The 11,988-nt window shown below is 55.0% G+C and overlaps 1 protein-coding gene across 1 annotated transcript; it reads left to right on the forward strand.

Moving 5' to 3' along the window:
- The first annotated feature begins 79 nt into the window (after positions 1–79).
- Positions 80–11,763, forward strand: Rasip1 (Ras interacting protein 1). Its single transcript, XM_040736008.1, is given in 14 exon segments — positions 80–318; positions 473–613; positions 1,158–1,338; positions 1,340–1,820; positions 2,890–3,245; positions 5,398–5,553; positions 5,555–6,052; positions 7,293–7,330; positions 7,510–7,661; positions 7,752–7,867; positions 8,903–9,146; positions 9,287–9,459; positions 10,511–10,658; positions 11,366–11,763. Coding segments are annotated over 13 exon segments (2,880 nt in total). The 5' UTR covers positions 80–318; positions 473–476; the 3' UTR covers positions 11,566–11,763.
- The last annotated feature ends 225 nt before the right edge of the window (positions 11,764–11,988 follow it).

The following is an 11,988-nucleotide window of genomic DNA, read 5'->3' on the forward strand; positions in this document are numbered from 1 at the left end:
AGAGAGGAGGTCTGGATGCCCCCGTCTGAGGAGAGAGTAGCTGGAACATGGGACCTCCCTCTGCAGGAGCCCCATGAATGGTGGGCCCAGAATCAAGGCATAGGCCAGGGCCCGGCCCTGCCCCATCTCCTCCCCCAAGGCCTGGTCTCCTCACAGGACGCCCCCTCCCCGCTCTTCCTGCCGGGTTTCCTCTTGCCTTTTCCTGTCCCCCACCCAGTGCTGGGAGCCGGGGCAGAGGAAAACACTTTTCAGAGGGATTGGGACTTAACGGAGGCCAACGCCACCAGGGCCTCCGGGTGCTACAGGACCCGAAGCAGGGTAAGAGCCACAGCAATGACCCACCCAGGGACCTAGGAGTTCTTTGTTCTACCCCCTCTACCTCCCTGGGATCCAGGAGGCAGAATTCACTCTCTCTTCCGTTCCCACCCCCTCCCGTGGCCTTAGGACTTGAGGCCTTACCCTCTTCCCTTAGGGCCATGCTATCTGGTGAACGAAAGGAGGGCGGAAGCCCCCGCTTTGGGAAACTTCATCTCCCGGTGGGCCTGTGGATCAATTCCCCAAGGAAGCAGCTGGCCAAACTTGGGCGGCGCTGGCCCAGCGCTGCCTCTGTCAAGTAAGTGGTCAACCTCTACTGGCACGCCTGCCGTTTGTCCCTGTTTATCACTGAGTCTTGCCAGGGACCCTACAAAGGTGGGCAGTGGTGCCTGTCCTAAACAGACAAGTGAGCCGGGGGGCGGGGGCGGGGGCGCAGCGGAACTGTGACATCTCGGGAGTGAGGAGCTAGGCCAGGACATGGGGTCAGGCGGGATGGGCACTGGAACGAAACACACTAGGTAGGACACAGGGAATTGATTCACTTCCTGCCCTCCCTCTGTTCACCTTGGAATTTCCCATCAAGGGTAATATACTTATTAATTATATTACACCTATCTCTCTTACCTCCGTTCTTCCCACCATCTTTGTTTTCTGCCCCCCCCAACTTCTGTCTCTCCTTCTCTCTCTGGGTCTTTGTCTCTGAGTTTCTGTCGTCGTCCCCCCCTTCCTTTCTCGGTTTCTTGGGCCCCTCTCTCGGGGTCACTTGCTCTGGGTTTGTCTCTGTCTGTCTGTCGGTCTCGCTCTCTCTTCTGCGTCCTCTCTGCCCACTTCTCCCTCCTCAGGTCCTCGTCCTCCGACACGGGGAGCCGCAGCAGCGAGCCCCTGCCGCCGCCACCGCCGCACGTGGAGCTGCGGCGCGTCGGCGCAGTGAAGGCGGCGGGGGGCGCGTCGGGCAGCCGCGCCAAGCGCATCTCGCAGCTGTTCCGGGGCTCGGGGGCCGGAGGTGCCGGGGGCCCCGGCACGCCCGGGGGGTGCGCAGCGCTGGGCCAGCGAGAAGAAGCTGCCTGAACTGGCGGCGGGTGTGGCCCCGGAGCCGCCGCTGCCCACGCGCGCCGCTGTGCCTCCGGGCGTGCTCAAGATCTTCGCTGCCGGGCTGGCGTCGGGCGCCAACTACAAGAGTGTGCTGGCCACGGAGCGTTCCACCGCGCGCGAGCTGGTGGCGGAGGCACTAGAGCGCTACGGGCTGGCGGGCGGCCGCGGAGCGGGAGACGGCGGCTGCGTGGACGCCTACGCGCTGTGCGACGCGCTGGGCCGGCCCGCGGCGGGCGTGGGCGGCGGCGAGTGGCGCGCGGAGCACCTGCGCGTGCTGGCCGACGCCGAGCGCCCCCTGCTGGTGCAGGACTTGTGGCGCGCGCGGCCGGGCTGGGCGCGGCGCTTCGAGCTGCGAGGCCGTGAGGAGGCACGCCGGCTGGAGCAGGAAGCCTTCGGAGCCGCGGACGCAGACGGTTAGCGGGGAAGGGCGCGGACACGTGGGCGGGTCCCTGGGGGGAGGAGGCGGGGCTCCGGAGGTATTGGGGCGGAGCAACCAAGAGGGGCGGGGTCGGTAGAAGGACCGATTTGGCCCTGGGCAGGGGGCGCGGAGGCGTGGCTTATAGGGAAAGGAGGCGGGGCCTGTAGAATGAAAGGCGGGGCCCTCGGTGGGAGTGCTGGGAGGGGGTCCTTTGGGAGGTTCTGGAGGCGGGGCTACTGAGTGGGGTGGCTCTGGACGGGGCTGTGCGGACAACTAGTAGTGCATGCTCTTCTGGGGAGGGATTTGCGGCAGGGTCTGTAGGGCCAGTAGCGTGGTCAATGGGCGAGCCCTGTATGACACATCTTTTTCACTCTCCATTTGGGAAATACAGAGGTATAGCTTATTTTATTTTAACCAAGATAGGGTTCTGCCATGTAGCCCAGGATGCCCCTTAACACTTGATCTTCCAGCCCCAAGTGCTAGCCCATCCATTCTTTACTTTTTAATGTCAACAAAGTTCTAGGTGAAGATTCAATGTAATGATGTATATAAAGGGGCTGGGGAGATAAAATGAACAGTAGCCACTCAAAAGAATGGAGATTATTGTTGTTCCTTCTCAGGCAACCAGACCAGACCAAACCAAACCAGACCAGACCAGAGACCAAACCAAACCAAACCAGACCAGAGACCAAACCAAACCAGACCAGACCAAACAACCTTTACAAGGGCACATATTGTGAGGCACACATGATTTTGGTCTCCAGTGTCCATGGACAAGCAGTTTCCAGTTTCTCAGATCTTAGAAGCTTGGTGGAAAACATGTTTCTCCATTAAGTTCCTTCCGTAGGGAGGCTGCTGTGTGCTGGGGCCTAGGAAACATCGTTAGGAAGGTGGCTGTTTCCAGTTTCCTGAGGACAGTTTCACTGTTGGTGCCTAGACCAGATCCTGACATACAGTAGTTGTTCCCTAGGTGCTTGTTAAAGGAATGGATTTCTAAGCTGACAACTCCAAGTTGGAGTTCCAGAGCCAGGGAATAGCTTCTGTGATTTTCATTTTTCCCGTAGGCACGAACGCCCCATCTTGGCGGACACAGAAGAATCGGTCTCGGGCAGCATCTGGTGGGGCGGCTCTGGCCAGCCCAGGTCCAGGGTCAGGATCGGGGACCCCCACTGGGTCTGGGGGCAAGGAGCGTTCTGAAAATTTGTCCCTGCGTCGCAGTGTGTCTGAGCTGAGTCTGCAGGGGCGGAGGCGCCGGCAGCAGGAACGCAGGCAGCAGGCACTTAGCATGGCTCCTGGGCCGGCTGACACCCAGATGGCAGCAACAGACCCTGGAGACTTCGACAGACTGACTCAGTGCCTCATCCAGGCACCCAGCAACCGACCCTACTTCCTCCTGCTCCAGGGCTACCAGGATGCTCAGGTGAGCCCTATCTCCCCCTAGTCACGGAGCCACATCAGACATGGCCAGCCAACAAAGCCACACTGCCAAGAATGCCTTGGGTTGAGGCCCTCTCCATTATAATGGCAGTTCCCAGTAGGAAATAGCTGGGTAGGAGCTGAGGTGGACGCCAGATACAAAGGTCCCATTTGAGGGGATAGCGAAGGCTTCCTTTCATTCAGAGGGCAAAGAAAACATGGTCTTGGTCAAAGGCCAGTCTATTGTCAAAAGGACATCCCTCACAAACATCCGTTTCTTGAAGGAAAGTCTGTGTCCTACCTCAGAGAAATCCTTGGTACCTAGATCCTTGTTCTAGAAATGCAGCTGTCTTGATGGGAGAATTCAGCTAATATGTTTACAAAGGTTCACACGGGGACCGTCTGACTCCTTGTGGACGGAGGCACTGAGACCTATGTGCATTTTTATTGTTGCAGTACTGAGGGGTGAACCCAGGCCCAAGGGCTCTGTCTCTGAGCAACGCCCCCAAGCCTTCACTAGTGGGCTGTAGGCAGGCGTGTCCTGCTGAATCATTCTTGGCAGCCTTTTAACGTAGAGACAGGAGCTCCATCGGTTGTCCGGGCTGGTCTTGAATTTATGATTCACCTGCTTCAGCCTCCTGAGTAGTTGGTATGACAGACCTGAGCCATCCAGGCCATGTTTCTGTGTATTACGTACTTGAGTGCCACTAGAACAGTAGGTTTATTTTAGGAAGGGGGTCAAATGGTGCATCCATTTTCAAAGATGGAGGTGAGAGTCCACTCTTAGGCCTTGGTCTTCTACTATGTGTCTTTCCATTCAGTGGTTGGAATAAGGAGAGTGTCTCTTTGAAGCACCTGTAGGCATTTCTAAAAGAGCCCACCATCAGCCGGGCGTTGGTGGCGAACGCCTTTAATCCCAGCACTCGGGAGGCAGAGGCAGGCGGATCTCTGTGAGTTCGAGGCCAGCCTGGTCTACAGAGTGAGTTCCGGGACAGCCTCCAAAGCCACAGAGAAACCCTGTCTCGAAAAACCAAAAAAAAAAAAAGAGCCCACCATCTCTGTGGCAGTCTCTGGAGACACCTCCTTTGGGAGGGGAATAGTGAGAGCTTCCGTTAGTGGACAGGGAGAAGAATCTTTGAACTCCAGCCTGAGGAAGGGGCCATGGATGAGTCCCATGTAGACATTGGGAGTGAGTCCATCGCCGGATGGGAAAAAATGAGAGCCCGCTGTAGAGAGGGTCTTCTGGAACATGCACCTTCATTGATGGAGGTGATGGAATCCTCTTGGATTCTGAGGTGTTTTTATAAGGACATCCATTGCTTGCCTGGGACGGTTTTGAGAGAAACTTACCAGGAAGAGAGCATACGGAAGAACCGGCAAGTAGGGGTCTGGGGGGGTGAGGACGGAAAAAAGGTCTGCTCTCTGAGGGTGGGGGGACAGGCCGATTCAAGAAGGGAGTGGGACGGCTGTGGAAATCCCCCCACCCCACCCCACCCCCTCATGGGGTGGATGGTGCTGAAGCGCCACTTGCAGGAACAGCACGGTTTGTTCAGAGGAGTTGACTAGATGATATACGGGAGAGCGATCTGTTAGAGACCTCTGAGCCAGTAGAACTGTTTCATGCACACTGGTGAGAAGGTGCCAGATCTCGTGGAGCTGCAGTTGCAGACAGTTGTGAGCTGCCGTGTGGGTGCTGGGAATTGAGCTAGAGTCCTCTCCAGACCAGCCATCTCTCCAGGCCGTGAAGGGTCTTTTTTAAAGGGTGGGGCCAGGGCTAGAGACAGCTCTGCAGGTAAAAGCACCCACTGCTTTTTAAATTTCCACCATGTGGACTTGAAGACCAGAGTTATATCCCTGGAACCCATATGGTGGAAGGAGAACGCTAATTCACAAGTTATCCTTTGACCTCTATGTGAATCCTGTGGCACTGCTGCCCACTCCCCCTAAATTTTACCCCCCAAAAGATGAAGCCACAAAGTGTCTTAGAAGAAGTTATTCAGATGCAAGGGATGTTTAAAAGAGTCCTTTCAGAACCCAGGAAACCTCCCTTGAGGTTTTCATCACTTAGAGAAGGTGTGGTTAGAGCAAGAGTCTAGTGTGGGTAAGGATGTTGTTTGGACACGCCCACCGCCACAGCAACACCTGCTTTCCTCTAGGACTTCGTAGTGTATGTGATGACCCGAGAGCAGCACGTGTTCGGCCGAGGTGGGCCCTCATCGTCCCGCGGTGGGTCCCCAGCCCCATATGTGGACACCTTCCTCAACGCCCCAGACATACTCCCGCGACACTGCACGGTGCGCGCGGGCCCGGAGCCCCCCGGCCATGGTGCGCCCATCCCGGGGCGCCCCGGTGACGCACAACGGCTGTCTTCTACTGCGTGAGGCGGAGCTGCACCCCGGAGACCTGCTGGGCCTCGGAGAGCATTTCTTGTTTATGTACAAGGACCCCCGCGCCGGGAGCTCTGGGCCTGCTCAGCCGCCTTGGCTGCCCTCGCGCCCCGGGGCTGCGCCACCCGGCCCGGGATGGGCCTTTTCCTGTCGCCTGTGTGGCCGTGGCCTGCAGGAGCGCGGAGAGGCGCTGGCAGCCTACCTGGACGGCCGGGAGCCGGTGCTGAGGTTCAGACCACGAGAGGAAGAGGCATTGCTGGGCGAGATCGTGCGCGCTGCAGCCTCAGGCGCAGGGGACCTGCCCCCGCTCGGGCCGGCCACTCTGCTGGCGCTGTGTGTCCAGCATTCGGCGAGGGAGCTGGAGCTGGGCCATCTGCCACGCCTGTTGGGCCGCCTGGCCCGGCTCATCAAAGAGGCCGTTTGGGTGAGCGGGTCCCCTTGTCCATAAGTCTTTCTGTTGCCCCTCTCTTTCCAAACAACAGCCACCCACCTGCTCCACAGGTCATTCCTGCCATATTCCTGCCTTCCCCCATAAGTTTTCCATCCTTCAGCCAGCTAGCTCTCTGTTGAAGCCTTGAGCAAGAAGAAACTGCTTTTCCCACGATGCTTTGCAATGGGCTGAGCTAAGGGCGCTCATGCGGTTCTGGAAACCGTAGGTTCCATCACTGCCTCAGGAAGTGACTACCTTTAAGTCCAGATTTGTTTAGTAGTGCTGGGGATGGAACCCTGATCCTGTGGCATCTCCTGGGTCTCTCACTGATGGATTCTGGGCAGGTGCCCTAGTGCTGAGCCTTATCCTCAGCTCCCCACGGAGGGATTCTGGACAAGCCCTGCACTGCTGAGCCACGCCCCCAGCCCTTTCCTAGTTCTCACTTCGAGAAAAGGTTTCCCTAGGTTGTCCAGTCTGGCCTTGAACTTGAGACCTTTCTACCGGAGGAAAGCATTCTGGGATGCGGGGAGGTGCGGTTGGATGAGAACCTAGGAGAGGTCACTGTGGGAACTGCACGAGTCAGCCCTTTGGGCTGGAGCTTGGAATAGTAACGACAACGAGAAACCAGGAAGATCCATCAGTGGGGCCAACACTGCAGAAGGAATTATCCAGGACGAGGGGGAATGTCTCAGTGCATGAGGGTCAGACATTTTCTTGGGGGTGAGGGAAATGAAGTGGACAGGTTGCTTATGACTGTGCAGTTGGAATGAGAGACCCCGCCCGGTGACACAGACCTGCCATTCCATCTCCAGAAGAGGCTGAGTCAGGAGGATTGCAAGTTCAAGGCCTGCCCGAGTCACAGAGGGAGTTTAAGACAGTACCTGGGCAGCTTAGTGAAACACTGTCTCGAAATCCAAAGACCTGAAGCTGGATGTGGTATCATTCCAGCTCTTGGGGGAAGGCAGAAGGGTTGCACTAGGCTGGAAGCCAGTCAGTGTTACATGTCTCTAAAAAAAGTGTGTTTGTGTGTGAAACTGGGAAAATTGACTCAGTGGATACAGTGCTTGCCTCAGAAACCTGAGGTCCAGAGTTCAGATCTGTCCTGGAACTCGCTTAGTAGACCAGGCTGGCCTCGAACTCACAGAGACCCGCCTGCCTCCCGAATGCTGGGATTAAAGGCGTGCGCCACCAACGCCCGGCCCCTTACATTGATCTTCATTTTACTGTTCCACAGGAAAAAATTAAAGAAATTGGAGACCGGCAGCCAGAGAAGTAAGAGAAAGCTGGGGTGCGCATGTCTGGAGGCTGAAGGGGTTGGGACTGGAGCTCGGCTCTCCAAGCTGCCTTAGTGCAGGCTCTGGGACGCCTGCCGGTGGGGGAACTCAGGCCTTGGAGTTTAGTCTTCCTGTTGGGGGTTGAGCGAAAGTCAGAGGGATGGTCCCTTTCCTCAGCCACCCCGAGGGCGTTCCTGAGGAGCCTCTGACACCCGAGGCTGTGTCTGTGGAGCTGCGACCGCTCATTCTGTGGATGGCCAACGCCACCGAGCTGCTGAGCTTTGTCCAGGAGAAAGTTCTAGAGATGGAGAAGGAGGCGGACCAGGAGGGTGAGCTCAGGCCCAGGCCCACTTGGTCCTCGCCATCCCTGGACCGGGACGCCCAGGCTCTAGCCAGCTCTGTTGCCCTGTCACCCCCAGGCCTGTCCTCAGACCCACAGCTCTGCAACGACTTGGAATTGTGTGATGAGGCCTTGGCCCTCCTGGATGAGGTCATCATGTGCACCTTCCAGCAGTCTGTCTACTACCTCACGAAGGTGGGCCTTGCTTCTGCTTCCCTTTGGAGATGCTCTCATTTGCTGTTTAACTGACACTGTGCCGTTCGGACACGGCTTCTGACACGGCTCCCTCCTTGACCTGAAAGTTCTCTCTCCTTGCGGTCACCCCCATCTCACCCTAGTCCTGGCTCTTGTCACGCTACTTCCTGTCTGTTTGGGCTGACATCATTTCCTTTCTGGTTCATTTCCTGCCTTTGCTATCCTCGGGTCTTGTCCAGCTAAGTGGTTCATTTCCTGTATCGATCACTAGTTTTTCAAGCTTGCACTTTGAAGTTTACTGGTGTGTGTGTGTGTGTGTGTGTGTGTGTGTGTGCGCGCGCGCGCGCTCGCGCTGACATCACTTCCTGCACCTCTGGATTCATTTCCCTTTTCTGAGCCTAGGCCTTGGTTTGTTTGTTTGTTTGTTTTATTTACACTGAAGTATTGTTGTGGGGCTTGATTTCGCCCCTGCTCCCTTTGACCTAATTGGACTAATCGGGGTTTTTGACTATGGTGTACCTGATTCCCTATCTGTAAAATAAGGGGATCTTGTGAAGCCCTTTCTTCTGAGGCTTTACTTCCTGTATGTTTTTGGCACGTATACCCTTACATCTTCTTTGTTGCTGACCTCATTTCCTGTCGTTGGTGCGCTGCTTTCCGTTGACTGGCTGCTACCCAACTCCTACTTCTGGACTCTCCATTCTTTCAATATCTTTTGGAAGTCATGGTTAAATGTTTCCTTGACTGAAGAAGGCCTTTTTTTGTCCAGTGTCCTGTCCTGCCTGAGCTATCTCTGTGAGAACTACAAACCCCATAATGCTTGAGAGATGTTCTTAAAATATCTAAGCTACTTCCTGAAAGCATTTCTCTGCTACCTGCTACCTGCCAGAAACCCGTCTACAAAGCAGGGATTTGGTCAGGAGCCCCGTGGGAACGGTGAAGGGAGAATGGACTACAACTCCCAGAAGCCCTTGGTAGAATCCCCCATTGTCTTCATTTGCTGTCACCTGAAGTTTTTTGCCTCTGTCTCCCCAGACTCTTTATTCAACCCTGCCAGCTCTCCTGGACAGTAACCCTTTCACCGCTGGGGCAGAGCTGCCAGGTCCTGGTGCAGAGCTGGAGGCCATGCCACCTGGGCTCAGGCCTACCCTGGGTGTGTTCCAGGCAGCTCTGGAACTGACCAGCCAGTGTGAGCTGCACCCCGACCTCGTGTCCCAGACCTTTGGCTACTTGTTCTTCTTCTCCAATGCATCCCTTCTCAACTCACTGATGGAACGAGGTGAGGGTTGGGCTGGGAGCAGCCAGGAGTCACCCAGACCGAATCCAGGTGGACTCTGGATGGTTTTGGGTAGCTTGGTTTCCAGTCAGACTTCATCTTCCAAGTAGGTCCATTCCTTGCCTCTCATTCTTCCTACACAGGTCAAGGCCGACCTTTCTATCAGTGGTCTCGAGCCGTCCAAATTAGAACCAACTTGGATCTCGTTTTGGATTGGCTACAGGGGGCTGGGCTGGGCGACATTGCCACGGAGTTCTTCCGGAAACTCTCCATTGCTGTGAACCTGCTATGTGTGCCCCGCACCTCCCTGCTCAAGGTGACCCCTGATGGCTATGCTTGACTTTGACTCAACCCAGCTCCTCTCTGGGACCCCAAGTCATCTCCAGCCCTAGATTAGACAGCATGATGGGCTACTGGCAGCTATAGAAGTCAGTATCAAGAATGCCTGAACAAAAATGTCTGAATGCTAGTGGAACTTTCTGGAAATAGTTCTCCAGTCTTTCTCGTAGACATGTTGAGTAAAAGCCTAGTTTGAGACTGAGGAAATGATAGTTAAGCATTCGCCGAATATGAACTGCATTCTAGGAACTGTGATAATAGTGGTGACAAGCACCCCATTCAAAGTAGCATTTTTCAGATGAGAAAACTGAACAGATAGATCACTTTTTTTAAATGGTTTATTTATTATATGTACAGTGTTCTGCCTGCATGTCTGTGTACAAGCCAGAAGAGGGCACCAGATCTCATTATAGATGGCTGTGAGCCACCATGTGGCTGCTGGGAATTGAACTCAGGACCTTTGAAAGTGCAGCCAGGAAACTTCTGAGCCATCTCTCTAGTCCCCAAGATCTTATTATGTAGCACTGGTTGACCTGGAATTCACTCTGTGGACCAGGCTGGCCTTGAGTTCACAGAGATCCATCTGCCTTTGTCCTCTGAGTGCTGGGATTAAAGGGTTTACAACCACACTGGACCTTCCCTTTTTTTTTTTTAAGATTTATTTTTATGTGTGTGTTTGCCTGTGTGTGTGTATATATGTGCACCATTTCCATGAAGGCCAGAAGTGGGTGCTGGGAACTGAACCTGGGTCCTGTGCAAGAGCAGCCAGTGTTCTTAACGGCTGAGCCCCTTACTTTCTCTTATTTATATCTTATTACAGTATTGGGGATTAAACGTAGGGCATCACACATGCTGGGCAAACGCTCTACCCTACATCTCCAGGCCTCTTTTTAATCTTGAGATAGTTTCACTATGTTGCCCAAACTGGCCTTGCATTTTGAATCTTCTTGCCTCAGCCTCCTAAGAAGCTGCCATGGCAGGCCCGTCTACCGAGCCCAGCTCTGACTTCTAACTTGGTCTTCCCCTAGGCTTCATGGAGCAGCCTAAGGACTGACTACCCAACCCTGACCCCCGCTCAGCTCCACCATCTCCTCAGCCACTACCAGTTGGGTCCTGGCCGTGGACCTCCTCCAGCCTGGGACCCACCACCTGCAGAGCGAGATGCTGTGGACACAGGTGTGCACAGATGGCCTGACAAGCATTGAGATGTCTTTTCCTTGGGACCTAAGAGTCCATGTTCCCAGCCTCTTTCTCACCCAGGATTCTGGATGAGAGTCTGGGCCCTTTCACTTCCCAGAACCTAAAATTGCTGGATCCAAATGCCTTCTCCCTGAGATTTAAAGACTAGGGGCTGGGATTGTAACACAGTAGTAGGGGCCTTTCTTACTCTGGGATCCCTTCTCAGTATGCTAAGAAGAGTTTAAGCATGTTACTGTTATTATTTGGTTTTTTGAGACAGGATTTCTCTATGTAGCAACTCTGGCTGTCCTGAAGTTCACTCTGTAGACCAGGCTGGCCTCGAAATCACAGAGACCCACCTGCCTCTGCCTTCTGAGTGCTGGGATTAAAGGCGTGTTTAATTATTTTTACTTAGACTTAAGCCCCTAGCCTCTTCCCTCCACAGACCTAACCCTAACCCAACTTACGTGGAATTGGGCTCCTCTGTCCTCGGAAATCTCCCAGGATTTCCCAGCCCATCCTCTAGGTCCCAGGGACTCAACTACATAACCTGTTAATGGTTCCCCGCCTCCTTAACTACAACTCCCATCATGCTTTGGAACCCAGAGACCCACATTTGATGCTGGCATTTGCAGTGTTTTCTTCGGGAGCGAGCACCTCACACCCACGCTGAGTCTCTAACTTGGTCTTCCTCGCCTTCACAGGGGATATCTTTGAAAGCTTTTCTTCGCATCCTCCACTCATCCTGCCCTTGGGCAGCTCCCGCCTGCGCCTCACGGGCCTAGTGACAGATGACGCCTTGCACCGAGAACTCCGCAGGCTCCGTCGCCTCCTCTGGGATCTTGAGCAGCAGGAGCTGCCAGCCAATCACCGCCACGGACCTCCGGTGGCTGTGACGCCTTGAAACTCGATGACAGAAGAACGCGCGAAGCTTGAAACCGCGTCGGTTCTTAGGGGCGCCTGCCTGGGCGCAGATCATTCTGGGAGTTGTAGTTTTTCCCGCGTAGACCGCTGGGAGTTTGAGTTGGTAGAGGCTGGGACTGTGGGAAGACGGGCTTGGAATATGAATGCCAAGAAGTAATAAAAGTATCTGTGGTATTGACCTTGCTTGGCTCTTGATGACCTTAGAGAAGATGGTTTTTTGAGGTGCCCGGGCCTGTGCTTGGAACGTTGGGTGTCTGCCGAGTTTGGGGAGATATTTCTAGCAATGGCCTCAGCTTGCCCTCTAGCACGAAATGTGACCCTGGAGCACTGAACCCTGCCGTACAACTCGGAACTCAGCCCAGACCCTGCCCTTCTGAGTGTCAGACTCTGTACACCAGCGGGA

This window comes from Mesocricetus auratus, unplaced genomic scaffold (genome assembly GCF_017639785.1).
Source record: "Mesocricetus auratus isolate SY011 unplaced genomic scaffold, BCM_Maur_2.0 Super-Scaffold_100054, whole genome shotgun sequence".
NCBI lineage: Eukaryota > Metazoa > Chordata > Mammalia > Rodentia > Cricetidae > Mesocricetus > Mesocricetus auratus.